At 35.0% G+C, this 18567-nt stretch overlaps 3 protein-coding genes across 4 annotated transcripts; all 3 read left to right on the top strand.

Annotated features, from left to right (window-relative positions):
* The first annotated feature begins 824 nt into the window (after positions 1-824).
* Positions 825-5321, top strand: SPT16 (global transcription factor C). The gene is made up of 2 exons (XM_078962545.1): positions 825-1000; positions 1907-5321. The coding sequence occupies exon 2, from the start codon at positions 1933-1935 to the stop codon at positions 5140-5142; it is 3210 nt and encodes a 1069-aa protein (XP_078818671.1). The 5' UTR covers positions 825-1000; positions 1907-1932; the 3' UTR covers positions 5143-5321.
* Positions 5322-8245: 2924 nt separating this feature from the next.
* LOC145002286 (YCF36, putative (DUF1230)) lies at positions 8246-9851 on the top strand. Its single transcript, XM_078961584.1, has 4 exons — positions 8246-8790; positions 9202-9230; positions 9352-9408; positions 9503-9851. Exons 1-4 carry the CDS (start codon positions 8286-8288, stop codon positions 9734-9736), a joined length of 825 nt encoding a protein of 274 aa, XP_078817710.1. The 5' UTR covers positions 8246-8285; the 3' UTR covers positions 9737-9851.
* A 1533-nt stretch (positions 9852-11384) lies between these two features.
* On the top strand, positions 11385-16844 carry LOC145000863 (K(+) efflux antiporter 4-like). Of its 2 annotated transcripts, none has more exons than XM_078960160.1 (18): positions 11385-11813; positions 12697-12740; positions 12846-12904; positions 13008-13086; positions 13168-13229; positions 13323-13398; positions 13701-13847; positions 13928-14011; positions 14099-14167; positions 14244-14410; positions 14702-14798; positions 14892-14945; positions 15055-15150; positions 15516-15704; positions 15859-15936; positions 16009-16053; positions 16170-16254; positions 16367-16844. In XM_078960160.1, exons 1-18 carry the CDS (start codon positions 11540-11542, stop codon positions 16396-16398), a joined length of 1737 nt encoding a protein of 578 aa, XP_078816286.1. In that variant the 5' UTR covers positions 11385-11539; the 3' UTR covers positions 16399-16844. The 2 variants fall into 2 exon arrangements, with proteins under 2 accessions (XP_078816286.1, XP_078816285.1); XM_078960159.1 differs by having other exon boundaries at positions 11386-11813; positions 16170-16259.
* Positions 16845-18567: the final 1723 nt, after the last annotated feature.

Below are 18567 nucleotides of genomic sequence, written 5' to 3'. Positions count from 1 at the left end.
CAGAATTTGTGAGATGTTTACTTCAAAGCTCCAGCAATTCCAAGAGCGATTCGAAGATGAAGCCCCCAAGATATTATATGCAAATCTTTTGATTACTATTATACATGTTCACCGTCGACACAGGCGTCAACAACATTACCCTAGCTCAGGACAATTTCGGTAACACATCTAACGTTGGTGAGGGGGGCAAGGTAGGTGAGGGGGCATAGGTAGGTGAGGGGGGCAAGGATCCATGGATCGGGTCTTCGTCGACGATTTAGAGATCAAAGAGCATCAATGGCTGGAAGTGGGATGAGAGAGAGAGGTTTGGGTTTGATGTGAAACATGAATTCAATCCAATCTGATAATAGGATCTGTTATACCTAAATTGTCCATTTTTTTATTTCGAAAAGATACCCCCTCGTTTAAGTAATTTTAAGTAATTACAATTATACCACAAAACATCTTGACCTTCTATTATTTTGATCTAACGATCATTGTTTAGTTTTTAGGTTCTCAACAGTATATAGATTTTCAAATAATCCTTACTCTCTCTCTTTCTCTATATATATATATATATATATATATATATATATATATATTTCGTATTTCACAGAAGAAATGGATAAAATATATTAAAAAAAAAATTACAACAAAGTATTCAAGATTCACCACATTCACGAGTACGTGTTGAATAAATAAAACGTAATAATAACAATGAATATATACAAAGCTTCAAAAATTCAAGTGATATTTTGGGGAATAGGCGGGTGAAAGAACCTCCAAAATGACACTATAAAAAGGCGATGATGAAAAAATGAGGGTTACTTCATTTCGATAGTCTGGGAAGTCAAAACACAACACTCACACAATCACCCAAAACACGTAATGCCCTTGCCCTATTCCGCGACGCTCGTCTTCCGTTCGCTACCGCCCTCCGCCGTCATCACTTTCTGTTCCACCGTCGCATCCTCTCCGGCATAGCGTCCCTGATTTTTATCTAAATATCTCGATCAAACAGGTAATTTCTGTTTTTATCGCGAATTTGTGAATTTAGGGTTCCAGATCTACGATTTTTTTTTTTATGTAGAAATTGGTATGAAATGAAATACAGGATAGGGGAACAAAATTTTTTTTCTTCTTAATTTTGAAGTGAGAAAAACGGAGATGAATTTTAGGCTCCAATTCGAGAAATTAGTCGTCCTGCTGTATCGATTGTTACGAGTGCTGATTATTTTGATTTTTCACTAACGTCGTCGTGTAGGTTCCAACTTTCGCCCATATTTTGATTTTTGATTTTTAGCCAACAACTTTGAATTTCGATTGTTCATTTCTGATTTTTTCAGCTATAATCTGCGTATTACGATTTTGACAGTGATTTAGAACGAAAAAGCGTTTTGAATCTAAAGTTTTATGTTATATACCTAGTAGGCGGATCCAGAAACATTTTTTCGCTGTATCACAAAACACCAATGTTACAAAGCTGAAAATCTTTTTCTATACATGCACAAGGATAAATTCATGGATATATGTACATACATCTATACTTTTGAGTTTTGATTTATAATCACTGATTTTAAGCTCATAGAAGCCAGTTAGTTCTCCTAGCTCATAAAAGCCCAATAAATTTTCATTTTCCTGGAGACAGACTTAACAAACCAAAGTTAGTAAAAAGCTTTGTTAACCTTTAAACTTTTTGCAATCAACATATCAAGAGTTCATTTATGTATTGCATTGATTTCCCATTGATAGATTAGCAGTGTCCTCTAAAGTTGTTAGAGGTTTCCTTGCTTATTAAGAAGCTAGTTTACATAATATTCTGTTAAGAAAGTGGTGTTTAGTCTTTGTAAGGTGGGAGGATTCTTGTCATATTTTACACTTATATACTTGTATTGGGAACTAATCAGTTTTTTTTGGTTATAATCAGGTTCACTGTACTGGTAACATCTGAAGATGGCCGATCATCGCAATGGTGGGAATCATCCACCAGCCAGTAAAGGTGCAGGTGGAGCTGGAGCTGGAGCTGGAAGTGCATACTCAATTGATGCAGAAACCATGAGCAGAAGGTTAAAGTTAATGTATTCTAACTGGAGGGAACACAAAGATGAGTTATGGGGTTCTTGTAATGCCTTTGCAGTAGCCACCCCACCTCCTTCTGATGATCTTCGTTATCTAAAATCTTCATCTCTCAACATTTGGCTTCTTGGTTACGAATTCCCAGAAACAATAATGGTTTTCTCAGAGAAACAGATTCACTTCTTATGCAGCCAGAAGAAGGCAGATTTGTTAAGTGTTGTGAAAAAGTCTGCAAAAGAAGCAGTTGGTGTAGAAGTTGTGATGCATATCAAAGCTTCAAAAAGTGATGATGGGGCGAAAGAAATGGATGCCATATTACACGCCATCAGTGATGGTGATGACACTGTTCTTGGCTACATAGCAAAAGAAGCACCTGAAGGGAAGCTTTTAGAGAAATGGACTGAAAAGATGAAGTCTTCAAGATTACAGCTTTCCGATATCACAAATGGATTAGCATATCTTTTTGCTGTGAAAGAAGCTGGTGAGCTTACAAATGTTAAAAAAGCTGCGTATCTTACTGCTTCTGCTATGAAACAGTTTGTTGTTCCAAAACTTGAGAAGGTAATCGATGAAGAAAAGAAGGTGACACATTCTTCTTTAATGGACGACACTGAAAAGGCGATTCTTGAACCTGCTAGAATCAAGGTGAAGTTGAAAGCTGATAATGTTGATATCTGCTATCCTCCTATTTTTCAAAGTGGTGGAAATTTTGATCTGAAACCTAGTGCTTCAAGTAATGACGACCATTTGTACTATGATTCTGCAAGTGTGATAATCTGTGCACTTGGGTCCCGCTACAACAGCTACTGTGCAAATGTTGCAAGAACTTTCTTGATCGATTCAAATGCTACACAAAGTAAAGCTTATCAGGTTCTATTAAGAGCCCATGAAGCTGCTCTTTCTGCTTTAAAGCCTGGTAACAAAGCAAATGCTGTTTATAAAGCTGCTGTTGCTGTGGTTGAAAAAGATGCACCTGAATTGCTTCCTAATTTAACAAAATCTGCGGGAACCGGGATCGGTCTCGAGTTTCGTGAATCCGGGATGTCTTTAAATGATAAGAATGAAAAAATCTTGAAAGTGGGAATGGTTTTGAATGTGAGTTTAGGTTTTCAAAACCTACAAACAAAAAGCAGCAAAACAAAGAGCCAGAATTACGCCCTTCTGTTAGCCGATACTGTTACTGTATCCGTTAAAGGACCTGAAAATTTAACTTCTTTGAGCTCCAAAGCTTTCAAAGACGTTGCATACTCTTTCAATGATGGGGAAGAAGAAGAAGAAGTTGAAAGGGTACAACAGACAAAAACCGTGCCAAAACACTCGAAAGCCACACTCCGTTCAGACAACAACGAAATGTCTAAAGAAGAGCTTCGAAGACAGCATCAAGCGGAACTCGCGCGTGCCAAAAACGAAGAGACAGCTCAGCGCTTGGCTGGCGGGAAGAACGCCAGCGGGGATGGGAGAGCGTCTTCTAGAACATCAAACGATTTGGTTGCTTACAAGAATGTAAACGACATCCCACCTAATAAAGATATCATGATTGTAGTGGATCAAAGAAACGAAGCGATTTTGATTCCGTTGTATGGCGCCATGGTGCCATTCCATGTGGCGACAGTTAAGACGGTTTCCAGCCAGGCGGATACTTCTAGAAACTGTTACATTCGGATCATATTTAATGTCCCCGGGACACCTTTCTCCTCTCATGAAACAAATTCATTGAAAAACAACACCGACATCTTTCTAAAAGAGGTCTCGTTTAGGTCAAAGGACCCGAGACATATCTCTGAAGTGGTTCAGCAGATTAAGACATTAAGAAAAAATGTGGTGTCACGTGAGTCTGAAAGAGCTGAACGCGCGTCTTTAGTGACACAAGAGAAGCTTGTAACTGCTGGGAATAAGTTCAAACCGATTCGGTTAACAGATCTTTGGATCCGCCCGGTGTTTGGCGGTCGGGGGCGGAAGCTTCCGGGCACTTTGGAAGCTCATGATAACGGGTTTCGGTACTCGACTTCGAGGTCAGATGAACGTGTGGATATTTTATTCGGGAATATAAAGCATGCGTTTTTTCAAGCAGCTGAAAAGGAAATGATAACTTTGTTGCATTTTCATCTTCACAACCACATCATGGTTGGAAACAAGAAAACAAAAGATGTTCAGTTCTATGTTGAGGTGATGGATGTTGTTCAAACTTTAGGAGGTGCGAAAAGATCCGCTTATGATCCGGATGAGATTGAAGAAGAACAACGAGAACGAGACCGGAAAAACAAAATCAATATGGATTTTCAAAGCTTTGTGAATCGGGTTAACGATCTTTGGGGTCAACCCAAATTCAAAGGGCTTGACCTTGAGTTTGACCAACCGTTACGCGAATTAGGATTCCATGGTGTACCGTATAAAGCTTCGGCTTTTATCGTCCCGACTTCGAGCTGTTTGGTGGAGTTGATTGAATCTCCGTTTCTTGTTGTGACTTTGAACGAGATTGAGATTGTGAATCTTGAAAGAGTTGGATTGGGTCAAAAGAATTTTGACATGGCGATTGTGTTCAAGGATTTTAAAAAGGATGTGTTGAGGATTGATTCCATTCCGTCGACTTCGCTTGATGGAATCAAGGAATGGCTTGACACGACCGATATTAAGTATTACGAGAGTCGTTTGAATATGAACTGGCGTGCGATATTGAAGACGATTACGGATGATCCGAAGAATTTCATCGATGAAGGCGGGTGGGAGTTTTTGAACCTTGAAGCGAGTGATTCCGATTCCGATGGTTCGCAGGAATCGGATCAGGGGTATGAGCCGTCGGATGTGGAGCCGGAATCGGAATCGGAAGATGAAGGGTCGGATAGCGAGTCGTTGGTGGAGTCGGATGATGATGAGGAGGAAGGGTCGGAGGAGGAAGGTTCTGAGGAGGAAGAAGGGAAGACATGGGAGGAGTTGGAGAGGGAAGCAAGCAATGCGGATAGGGAGAATGGGGTTGAGTCAGACAGTGAGGAAGAGAGGAAACGAAGAAAGATGAAGGCTTTTGGGAAGTCACGTGCGGGGCCCAGTAGCAGTAGCAGTGCTCCTAAGCGTCCTAAGTTCAGGAGGTAAAAAAAAATCATTTGATTATGGATGTTGGATGAATTTATGGAGGTGTAGCAGTTTGTTTTATTTTGGATTTTGGATTTTGGATTTTGAATTTAGAAGAATTAGTGGATTTTGTGTTGTTATGTGTTACTGTTGGGTGTACGTTTTGTTTTTGGGTACTTCAGAAGTAATATTTTGTCTTATTATTATGAGTTAATTAAACGTCGAATGTAGCGTCCTCAAACATATTCTGTTTTCATAAGCTGTGGAAATGTTTTAGTATCTATGAATTATGAATATATGATTATCAAATGCGGTTAATAATCTATAAAGGTAACGAATTTTGACATTTGTTCACATTAAGTTAATTTTTTTTTTTTTTTAATCATTGAATTTGTTTTACTTGGCTTCTTCAAAATAAAGTAATATGATCATAATTAGCAGGATCATTATGTGCGAATAACTTGTTATTATATGTTATCACATCTAAAATATCAATTTTTTAAAAATAATTATAATTTTGGTATTATAACACATCATGTGGAAATGCATAACACGAAATAACATATCATAATCCTATTATTTTCTATTTATTTATTATTATTTTTTATGTTTTTAATTTTTATTTTTTTAATTTGTTTTATTTTTTAATTTATGTAATAATATTTTTTAAGAAACATATAAAATAATAAAACATAATTAAATTAAATATTTAATTAGACATACCATTTTAAAAATAAAAATGACATTACAAAGGGAAAAAAACATTAACCGAAAACATGCAATAGTTGAAAAAATAATTTTTTTTTTGTTTTTCTTTTTTACATTTTTATCGTTTTTAAACGGTTCAATTTATTACTGTTTGAGAAATTCAATCCAAATGAAGTTGTTACCACACTAATGCCTGTGTAGCCGACATTATATTAGCGTTTTTTAAGTGCCACTTTGGATTAACGGGACTTTCCGTTGCCTACTCCCACCCGTCTTATGACATATTAAACAATTTTACTCGTCAAATGTGTACGAAAAAAACATGGTTACCTAAATATGGACAAAACCAAAATTCCTTACCCGTTTTGGTAATATTGGGTTATTTATGTTAAATGCAAGCAGTCATAAGACCCATTGATGTGATGTGAAATTGGGTTGTCCGGTCTTTATATATGAGGACATGGTAAGGTCTTGGGCCAACCCAGTTCAGGCCCAACTAGTTGAGAGTTAAACTGTATACGCTTAAGGGGTTAGATTATATGTGCTTTAAAAACCTAACAACACAACCTAGCCCATGATTAGTCAGGACTAAACTGAGTTGGACTAAGCCTAACCTAATTCTTCATTAACTGTCAGAGTCTGATCCTATGGCATAGTCCTTGAGACGGTTCTTGTCAAATATTACCAAAATAGGTAAGAAACTTTGGTTTTTGTCCATATTTAGGTAATTATGTTTTTTTTGTACACATTTGACCAATAAACTTGTTTGACCTGTTCATAATAGGATGATATTACCGTAATTACCAGCCGTATTATCTTAATTTGAACATGTCAAACAAATTCAATAGTCAAATGTGAACGAAAAAACATGGTTACCTAAATAAAAAATGAACAAAGACCAAAGTTTGTTACATTTTTTGGTTATTAACCCTTATCAATATTTTGTTATGATTGGGTAGAGGTTTAAATAGGGGTAAACATGGGTCGGATTGGATCGGTTTTGACCTAAAACTGAATTATCAGTTTTTAGAAAATTAGAACATAACCAAATCCAAACCCGATAGGTTCGGTTTCTCGGTTGATCGGTTTTTCCAGGTTCGGTTTCGGGTTCATCGATTTTAAACCTAAAAATTTCAAACTTAATCAATTAGTCACCATTTACCAATGGTTTGGACAAGGTTGTAAAAATCGTTCGGCAGTCGATTACGATAAGCGATTAATCAGACTCGGCGGTGATTTATTGGAGACCCTAAATTATTAATAAAATTATTTAAAATTTAAATATTTCCCAAAAAATTAAGTATTTGGAAATTTTAAATTTTAAAATTTTGAAAATTTAAAAATTTTAGTATAATATTTTAAAATTAGAAAGCTTAAAAATTAAAAAATTTAAAAATTTGGTATAATATTCGAAAGTTATTTTTTTTTGAATTTTTTAAATATTTCTCGCCTATGACCGCCAAACCCGAGTTTGACCGATTTTGATCAAATTCCGCCAAGCACCTCTATCATAATGGGTTCGAGGCCGTCAAACGATTAATCGCAGATTAATTGACCGCTAATGTCGATTTCTGCAACACTACCTTGGACTAAGCCAAGTAGCAAGAGTATAACAAAGCTTATAATGAAAAGGAGGAGTGTAGGCTTGAGTTTTATCCCACTCTCGATGTTGATGTAGGAAGCCTCAAAGCTTAGAATGAAAAGGAGGATGATATTGTGTTAAATAAGAGCTGGAATAGGCTTAAGTTTGAGGCTACCACTGATGTTGGATAACATTTTTAGAGTATAATATAATTTGATGTTTGGAACAAGAAAACGGAAGGGATAGAATTCGAACTCGAGATCTCAATATTTAAGGAGAACATACTAAACTAGTTGAGCTACTCTCGAGATCTCAAGAAAGCAACATTAGCGCCTTAACCACTACTCAAGGGATCTTTTTGTGTTTTTAATCCATCGAATTCATATATATATATATATATATATATATATATATATATATATATATATATATATATATATATATATATATATATATATATATATATATATATATATATATATAAAATTCATAGAATATATATATTTCTCAGAATTCGGTTAGGTTTTTTTTTCAGTTTTTATCAAACCCATAAATCAACCCAACCCAAAAATTTAGGTTTTTGAAAAATCTAAACTCAAACCCGACGGTTTTGGGTTCGGTTTTGGTTTTGTCGTTTTGGTTCGGTTTAGGTTTTGCTCACCCTTAGGTTTAAATGAAGAAAAAAATAAAAATGATGTAATCGTTAAATCAATGGAAGTAACAAATAATTTGTTTCTCAAAAATCACATACTGACCTTTTCTAAATAATATTAGAAATGTTTATTGTTATTAATCGATATTACAAAGTTTTAAAATCATATATCTTGTCGAATATTATACAAATTTTTTTAATAGAAAATATTTAGACGTCCAAATGGCTCTTCTCCTATCTCTAAAACCGCCATCGCCATCACCATCACCGGTACAGTCACAATCGCCACCGCTTCTCCTCCTTTCTCCGCTCACCTCCTCCTCTCTATTTCCGCACACAATCAAACCCTGCAAGTCCAATCGCCTACGGCAAACCCGCTTCTCCTACAGCAGCCGAGATCCACCGCCACCGGAAACAGGCTGCCCCGTTCCACCAGAGCAACAACCTATCAACGAGTACCAATCCCTGTGCACTTCCTCCCCTTTCTCCTGGGCCTCCGGTGACTTCGTGGAGTACTGCTCCAGGTTACTTGCCACAGGCGTTGGGTTTGCTATGTTCGTCGGGCTTCCTGTTTCGTGGTACGGATCGGTCGGTGTCGGGTGGGAACCTACTCAGCGGATCCTGGGAGCTGTATGCAGCGGAATATTGGTGGTTACTCTTGCTGTTGTCAGGATGTATTTAGGTTGGGCTTATGTCGGCAATCGACTGCTCAGTGCCACTGTCGAATGTATGTATACTTCCCTTTCCACCATTACAAACACAACAATCTCAACTTTTGATTCGATATGATTATGAAACTGAATCATATATACATGATATATGTAATCAGATAATGAAGTATGCTTCTAGGCATCTGTGATTCAATGAAGCATTTAGCCTTTTAGATTTCATAATACTGATTTAACGATGAAAGGTGAATAGATTTGATTGGTTTAGAAGGTTTCAATCTATAATCAATTCCCATTTCTTGCAACTCAGAAGGCGTAAGTTGTTGTTTCAAGTTCACCCCAAGGCCATATTGCCCTATCTATCCCTAACCTTGTTTTCTGCTAATGAAGCTTTTTAGCACATTGTTAAACTTACAAAATTTATAAAGTGTAAATACTATATTATCTTATTGTGTAATGTGTATGTACAGATGAAGAGACTGGATGGTATGATGGACAGGTAATATCTTTATAAATCATAACTTTATTCCTTTTTTTTTTTTTTGGCATTGGATTATGATTTTGTATACTACTTGCAAAAATCTTGTTATGGTAACAGAAGGTTGGATTATGATTAACAGATTTGGGTGAAGACTGCTGAAGTGTTGGCAAGGGATCGACTTTTAGGATCATTTACTGTAAGAGATTAATTCTTTATTATTATTGTTTCCAAACAGGGATTCCAATTATTTGAAATTCCAAATATAAAAATTACTTGTTTTTGTGGTGCAGGTGAAGCCAGTGCTGAACAGATTAAAGAACACATTAGTGGCTCTTGCATTATCTTTATTCATGTTCATCGTTCTTCTTATCAACACTGAAAGCAGCAGCCAGAGCCAGAAGGTGGCCTCCATTACAGCAGGTGGTGTTGAACCAGGTGGCAGAGCAGTTGCAGGTGTTTACAGTGATGAGTCTGCAAGATCTTTTGAACCAGAAGCATTTTGTGGTTCACCCATGGCTGATTAGATGAAGCAGCATTTGTAAATACAAGCAAGAACACATTTGATGTATAGTAGTACGTACGTACCCCTTTGTACATATGGGACACTTTGATTTAATCAATTAAGTTACTAACTCCCAAGATTGTTGAATGTTGTTGAATTAATTAATTAAGATAAGATATTTAAAGATACGTGATGGATTTGGGAAAGAAGGAAACGACTTTATCGAGGTAAAACATCATTCTCAATATATGTGCATTCAATTTTTATGTGGAAAAAGTAATTTCTAACTACTCCATCAACCAATTTAAAGATTAAACAACTCCAAAGTAAACGAAAGTGTGACAGATGAAATGTTACCTAATTATTTATTTTTCAACCAAATTAAATAGTTATAGATCGGCTATTTTGGAAGTTGGGGTTCCCGCCGGATTTCTCCTTTGTAGTTTGTACAATTTCTTCATTTTAGATACATCATGGTTTCATTTCAATACGCTTTTTGGGCTGAACAAGTCGTGTATCTCATTTCGAATGCTTGCAAAAACCAAGAACAAGAGGTGCCTTGATATTCGAGACTTGTGGAAATCTCTTACAATGTTAAATACTACAATTTGATGCCCCCCCCCCCCCCCCCCCCCCCCCCCCAAGCTATTTATTAACCTTTGTACCTAAAACATGGAAACTAGTGGTTAAACAAGGAAGCAAGATAAATACTAGAATAATAAAATATAACTTTCTCTCTGCCTCCTCTTAAGATTCGAACTCCAACCTTCAACCCATTAAGCCTTCTTTAGTGGAAGAAAAACAACATAAATAAGTTTTCAGGTTGCGGTTCACTACTTTTGTATGTCCGTAACTGTTCGACAGAAAGTCGTTTTTTGGTGTCTACGGGCACTACATGCTCATAATTATCTTTTAGCTATCCATATTAGAGGGTCTTGACCAACACATGGTGCCTTTGGAGTATCGTATTATTCTTAAGTATCGCTTCATGTTCCCTTAATTCTAGTTGATGAGATATTCCAAATTTGTCAGAAGGCATGCTTAAACTCTTCTACGGAATATGTAATAAGTTTTAAGTATCGACATGATATGGTGATGAACATTTTGGTTTTTGGATGGATGAGAGGGGAGCACGTTTGTGTGTATATAACAAAGGTTTCTCTTACGACCCTGAGGAGTAGAAGTTTCATGGTGGGGCAAACAATTTTAAAAGTTGCCTTATGTGAAGTGACAACATATAAGAAAACTTGTATGAAAAATCAACATGTGTTTATATCATTCACACGTTTGATATATTTGGTTTCCTTACACCAAAGGTCGTGTGACTTTTCATTAGAGTCTCACGCGTCATGCATAATAACGTTATGACCCTAAAATCAGTAGATGTCGTTAAAAATAGTTTTGTCACCCAAAAAAAATTAACGACACAACTGTTTTTTTCCATTTACAGTCTAGTTCGATCTACACTCTTACTATTTGTTAAATGAATTGTCAATATTGAAAATTGAATTAATATAATTAATTTTTCTTTAAAATATTATATGAAGATATATGTGATAGTTAGATGAATATTTAATGTAAACTTCTTTAAATAATTAATGTGGTGTAATTTATGTAAACACTTGAGTTTCTAGGCAATATAAAAATATGGAGTGTCATCCTCCAGCTCCTGGCTCACTGGCTGTGTAGGTTACTCCAATGCGGACCCCACTCGTCGCTCCTCTTCCACTATCAATTAATTCGTCACTGAAACAAAACCAAAACCGACACAAATTCACACACACATAAACTCACCCGTGTGGATCCCTCCGTCGCCGTCCCTGCCATGAAAAGGGGGATACCCACCTCCTCCTCCCACCTCCGCCGTCTCTACTTCCTATCTCTTATCTCATTAATCCTTTCCTTCTCTCTTTCTCTCCCCCTCCCTGTCCTTGCCGACACAGATCAGGAGCAGCTCGAAGACAATAGCGACACCTTTGTTAATAACGCCACTCTCACTTCCAACAATGCTTCTTCTACTACGGATAGAGACAGGAGCTTTGCTGGTATGATCGATCGTGCTCTGGAGAAAGAGTTCACTGAGAATGATCAGACCGAAGGTTGGCTTATTAGATCTGATGCTTTATTTAGGGTTTTACAATGCATGCTTTCATTTGCTTGCTAGGATTCTAATTACTGCATTTAATTGCTTTTTTTAATTTTATTTCTTCCTTCCATGAAAAAAGGGGAATTCAACAGATCAGCCATTATCATTGGTTACTTCAGGAATTGAATCTTTTCTTTTTAATTGAAAATGTTAGGGCTTCCATTTTATATGATTCTTTTGTAGCTATATTGTTACCTAACTTTAGAGATCCTTCATCTGGAATCTCAAGGTTGACTTGTGATTAGAAAGATTCAACAATATTCAAAACTTATATGGATCTCTTAATAAGCATGGTTATATAACTTGAGCTTTTGTGATGTGAGGATCTTGTTTGAATCCAAAGCATCACAATGGTCACACTTTGATCCCCAAGTTCTAGCGACTTGTCATCCACTTATCTGATATTGAGGTCCTTCCTCTTTTCAAAAAAGGACCTTACGCTTTCATTTTTGATGCAAAATCTCGTCTTTCTAAATGCATAATTGCAGATTTAACGCCAAAAGCAATAATATAATTTAAAGAGATAATGCCCTTCTTAAGTACAAATATTGCTAACCAAACATATTCTTTGTAATGTCTCCTAGCTTATCTTGGAATGGTCGTACTCTTATCTTGGAATCTATACTTAAAAGTATTGGGACCCAAGTTTCCAACACTCATCAAGCATAAACTTTTCTTGGAATGGTTGTACTTTTATATAAATATTTTATCAATGGCCCAATACAATCTGAAGAGAAATTATAGTTGAATATCTGACATAATCGTCTTAAAGGTAGAATTGATATAATACAAAAGAACCAATAACTAATCTTCCTAAATCCTAATTGAATTTGCAGAAGAGGATGCAGGCAGCTTCAATAACAGTGTTGCTGGGCAACAGGTTGGTCTTTCAATTTTCATTTCTTCCAAATGTTGTAATAAAGTAAGCATGTTTCTTATTTTCTTTCCTTGCTGATTATCTTTAATTTACATGTGTTTTCACCAGGCTGTATTGGAAACCGTAGCTAGGGTTAAGTCCAAGAAAAATGACACAAAGGATGACAAGTATGATCTTTTATCCTTGTCTTGCTTAATTCTATGATAATTATATGAATTAATATCCAATTCATAATATACTACTTATATATATTAAGACAATTTTTTTTAGGTCATTTCAACTTCATCATGTTTTCACTATGGATAATGACAACGGAGCAGAAGAGACACCAACACTAATTGACAGAAAGGTAAATTTTGATATTTAAACTGTTGTATATTGTATTGTATTGGCTTCATGTAGTTAATGTATTCTTATTCTCTTTTTTCAGGATAATGTCTTTATCATATCCAATTTCAAATCAAAATATCCAGTGCTACAGTTAGATTTGAGGTAACTTTTTTTTACTTAATGACAATCTTCCGATCAATACATGTTACAAAAGCAACATTAATATTTAATATAATATAAATGTTGAATTTACAGGTTAATATCCGATCTTGTAGTTGTCATTGTATCTGCCACTTGTGGTGGCATTGCCTTTGCTTGTGCAGGACAGCCTGTATGAACACTGTTTCAATCTTTGTTTCTGCTTATCTTAAATTGCTGAAAATAGCAATGTACTTTACCTTTTTTTTACCAATATAGGCATTGCATTATTTTTACCCATAAGTATGTTGCTATTTTGTATAAAGAAAATGTAAGTATGTTGCTATTATGGGTAAAAAAAAATAAAGCACATTGCTTATATTAGTAAGAAGAGTAAAGTAGCTATTTCTTGCAACTTGCATGTATTTTTATGATCATATAATGTTTTTTCTTTTGTTTGTGCATTTTTTCCTGAATCACATGTGGCTTTTACAGGTGATTACTGGATATTTGCTGGCAGGATCTGTTGTTGGGCCTGGTGGGCTGGATGTAGTTAGTGAATTGGTCCAAGTAGAGACAGTAGCACAATTTGGTGTAATTTTTCTTCTTTTTGCTTTGGGGTTGGAGTTCTCCATGGCGAAGGTTAGTTTCGTAATTAATGCTGCCTTGGATAATTAATACACATGAGAGACTAACTCAAAGTAATTATTTGATAATTTTAGCTTAAAGTTGTTAGAGCTGTTGCTGTTCTTGGAGGACTTCTTCAAAGCTTCCTATTTATGTGCATATGTGGAATTACAGCCTCTGTAAGTTTGACTAAGCCTTCTGATTCTGTTGACTTTTTAACTTTTTTTTTTGGTTTCATTTAGTAATAAAGTATCAAATATCAACAGTTATGCGGTGGTAAGCCTTCTGAGGGGGTGTTTGTTGGGGTGCTTCTTTCAATGTCATCAACAGCAGTGGTAAGTAAATGCAACTCTTTTGCTTAAGCCTACCTCAATTACATGAAGCTGATTAAACATTAATTTAATTATCCAGGTTTTGAAGTTTTTAATGGAAAAGAATAGTGTTAATGCTCTTCATGGACAAGTTACAATTGGAACCCTAATCTTGCAAGATTGTGCAGTGGGTTTATTGTTTGCTCTTCTTCCTGTTCTTGGTGGAACTTCAGGTGTTCTACAAGGAGTCATATCCATGACCAAATCGTAAGTTATCAGCCTTGTTTATTTGTATACTATTTATAGAGAAATAGCAACAATATAAGCAATGTACTTCATTTTTTATATACCAATAATAATTACACTTTATTTTTAGTATGTTGGTATTATGAGTAATAAATAAAGTAGATTGCTTATATTGGTTAAAAAGGTAAAGTATGTTGGTATTCTGAGCAATTTGGGTAATAATTTAGTTAATTATATAAAAAATGTTGAAATGTTATATTGTTTGTTTAGAGATTTCTGTTGATTTCAGCATACTGATTGTTAGTTAGTCAGGCTGGTGGCGTTGGTTGCATTTTTGGCAGTTTTATCGGTTTTGTCACGGACTTGTTTGCCTTGGTTCCTTAAACTCATGATTAGCCTCTCCTCACAGGTGACAGATCATCAACTTTATTTATTTATTTATTAATTTTAATATTATATACATATTTTTAATTGTCTTTTGTTTTCCTAATCTTTTGTGCAGACTAATGAACTGTATCAGTTGGCATCCGTTGCATTTTGCCTGCTGGTAGCCTGGGTTTGTCTTTCTTCATGATATACTTGATTTTTTATTTTTTATATAATCACAATTCTTTTCTGGGTAAAAAAAAGGTATTTTTCTGATAAATTATTTGTGTAAATTGCAGAGTAGCGATAAGCTTGGATTAAGTTTAGAGTTGGGTTCGTTTGCTGCTGGAGTTATGATATCAACAACTGATCTTGCTCAACATACACTTGAACAAGTAAGATTCATTCAAATAAAAAATGAACTTCAGTCACTAATTTTATAGTAAGTTACATTTTTAGTCCCTGAGTATAGTCGATTTTTGTCCCAATAAGTTTTCTCTTGCAAAATTGAGGTTTTTGATCCATATGACTATATTTATGGGACCCAAATTTCTCAGGGACCAAAAGTTGTCATTTTACTTGGAATATAGAGCAAAAACCTTTAATAAGGACCAAAATTGCAAAGATAAAACTTACTGGGACCAAAATTGTAAAAATCAATCGGACCAAAAAATGTAATTTACTCTTAAATCTATATATTGTGATGGTTATATCATCAAAAAAAAAAAAAATTGTATTGAAGTTTGTTTCAATGATGCAGGTAGAACCTATACGCAATTTCTTTGCTGCTTTGTTTCTTGCAAGCATTGGGATGCTGATTCATGTCCATTTCCTATGGAACCACATTGATATTTTACTGGCATCTGTTCTATTAGTTGTCATTGCCAAGACAATTGTCATCTCCATAGTTGTCAAAGGTTTTGGCTACAACAACAAAACTTCAGTTCTCGTAAGCTTTTATATATAGCAACCTACTTTCTCAAAATCATTTTTTTTTTTAAAATTAAAATTAAAAAAAAAAAAAAACACTCTTTGCTTTTGTCATAGCTCATTGCTATTGTTATGTGGTAAGTAAGTAGTGTTTAAGAAGTAAAAAAATGCAGGTTGGAATGTCTTTAGCACAAATAGGAGAGTTTGCTTTTGTCCTTCTGAGTCGTGCTTCCAATCTTCATCTTGTTGAGGTTTGTTTCATGGACAAAAGACATTTACATTATTTACATAATTCAGAAAATGACATACATACATGATTTCAGGGGAAGCTGTACATGCTGTTGCTTGGAACAACTGCTCTTAGTCTGGTATGGTATTCTATTTAGTTCAAAAAATGACATACTAATAAGATAGATGGTGTGTAATGGATGGATATATAAGCAAGCAACAAAAAATGTGATATGGTTTTGAATTTAATTTTTAGGTGACAACTCCATTGCTGTTCAAGATAATTCCAGGGGTAGTGCATCTTGGAGTTTTGTTACGGTGGTTCACCCCGGATAGTCAGAGTGAGGTCAAACATTCATTATCTTCTTCAAAACATATAAATATAATATCTTTTATTATTTATTTCTAAAAATATAGCATATAACTAACTCCAATAATAACAAACACAAACAGATGGGAATAAAATTAGAAGGTCTGCGATCTGATAGTGCAAAGCAACGAATCGCCTTGATTGCTAAGGATCTTTTGATTCATGAAGGTTGACCAAACCAAACCTGGTCAAAGTTTGGATTGGATAAATGCAGAATGCATGCGGCTTATCCAGACCAGAACAGACTACAATGCTTGCTGTAATACAAAGTTGTGTTTTTGTTTGGAGGAAGAAAGAGAATGAGGAGAGAGAGAGAGAGAGAGAGAGAGAGAGGGAGGTAATCAATCTAACCAATACACAACAACTAAACTAACTAACAGGTGAGGTGAGGTGAGGTGTGAGAAAAAAAAAAGTGCTAATTTTTGTGTGTTTGTTTGGTTAGTTGTTTGTTGGTTTGTAATGTAAAAATAGGTGGTGTACTTTGTATCTAGTGGAAAACAAAACAAAACAAATTTTCCATGTAATTTTTGAAAGGAAGCCCAGCCGATCGATTCTTTTAAATATTATTGTTTCTGTTTGTAGGTAGCCAGCAGTTTTTGCATAAAAACCCGTCTTTCTCCAAATTAAATTGTGGAAGACACAAAGCTAAAAACCTAACAGACAGTAAATGTTGTACTGAATGGGTTCGTCTAAGTTGAGCTGTAACCATACACGACCATCAGATGATTGGTTATGGATGGTTTTGGAGGTTTTGGAACCACCCATATAAGTATTTACTCAAAGCTATTTTCTGAATCTTTCACAATATTCCGAACCTCAACATATTTAAAAACACTCTTCTTTTCTTTCTCGTAAACTTCTTGAGTTTTTGTTATGATGATTATATCATTTGCACTGCTTGGCTGTTGTCGCTTCACGTTCATTGAACTTCACATTACACTTTTGTTGGTGTTGCTCCAATTCGAGTAGATTTGATGTTTTGTTTGGTAGTTGCTTTTCTTCATTTGGACAAGGAAACACTTCCATATTTCATTATAAAAAGTCAGCCCTCTTTGATCTTTGCCAACTGTCGGGTCTTTTTGAAAGATCGAGCCATGATTTTGCTAACGTCATCTCTTCTTTCGGGGTCCACCATATATTCGAGGCCTTCCCTTTTTTGTTTGGGTCGGGTTGAGGATTGGGTACACCATTAGGGTTGGTTGAAGAATCAATTTTGGGTTTGGGTCGATTGGAATTGAGTTTTTTAAACTGTCTAAAATGGTTCAAAATCGGATTGGGTATGGGTGTGATTTGTGATTGGGATTAGCATCGGAATTGGAAATGGTTTGGTGCATATGGATTATAAAATGAAACATTGTTGGGGAATAGGCTGGATGATCCATTTGAAGTTGTTACCAAATGGTGATGTAGGATTTGGAGAACAAGTGTTTGCAGTTTTTTTTTTTTTTTTTTTCTTATTTCTTTTTAGAGTTTTTTGGTTGCTTAGATAAAACATTTTGAAACTTGAGCGTGTAGGGTTTGAGAGAAATATAGAATTGTTAAGGTTACACGGTTATAATATGGTAAAAAGTGGAGATTGATGTTAGTATTTATATTAGTTAAAAGTATATAGAATTTTTACATTTTTGTTATTGGAAATGGTTAAATATATAAAAAAATTAAAGTCTCTTTCTCTCTCCTCGTTAAGCTGATGTTGGTGGGAGATGCCAAACTCGGCATTATGTGAACGTGTTTCCTAAGATCACCTCAACAATGTCGAGGCTACACTCCATGCATAAGATAAAAAATGCAAGCAGTTATGATTCACAAAGACATGCGAAATGTATAGGAATCACGACTTTCTTCTATCCTATTCAAACCCTCATCATCCTTTCCTATATTTCTGGGTACCATAGCCATACTATTCGACATCTTTTTCTTTTTTTTTTTTAGGGAAATCTAAGAAAAATTCAAAAAATTTGGGAAAATTTTCAATAAAGTCCTAAAAGTTTTTTTTTTTAAATAGAAAAGTTTCATTATTTTGAGAAAATCATATAATCGGTCATTTCCTGTTCAAATATAAAAAAAAAAAAAATTTCGTTAATTTGGGCAAAATGATAAATAATCGGGACTTTTTTGTTAAATTTTTTTATTGAAACTTTTCCAAAAAGTCTGGGACTTTTTTGTAGAGTTCCCTCTTTTTTATGTTTCTTCTGACACATACAAAAATTTTGGGTTGGTTAAAAAATACACATTTATCATATAGACACCCTACTTAATTATTTACATATTTTTATTAGTTAAA

Source organism: Lactuca saligna, chromosome 6, assembly GCF_052625555.1.
Source record: "Lactuca saligna cultivar CGN05327 chromosome 6, ASM5262555v1, whole genome shotgun sequence".
Lineage (NCBI taxonomy): Eukaryota > Viridiplantae > Streptophyta > Magnoliopsida > Asterales > Asteraceae > Lactuca > Lactuca saligna.
The sequence above is the reverse complement of the archived record's forward strand: the minus strand, read 5'-3'. Positions and strand labels throughout refer to the sequence as shown.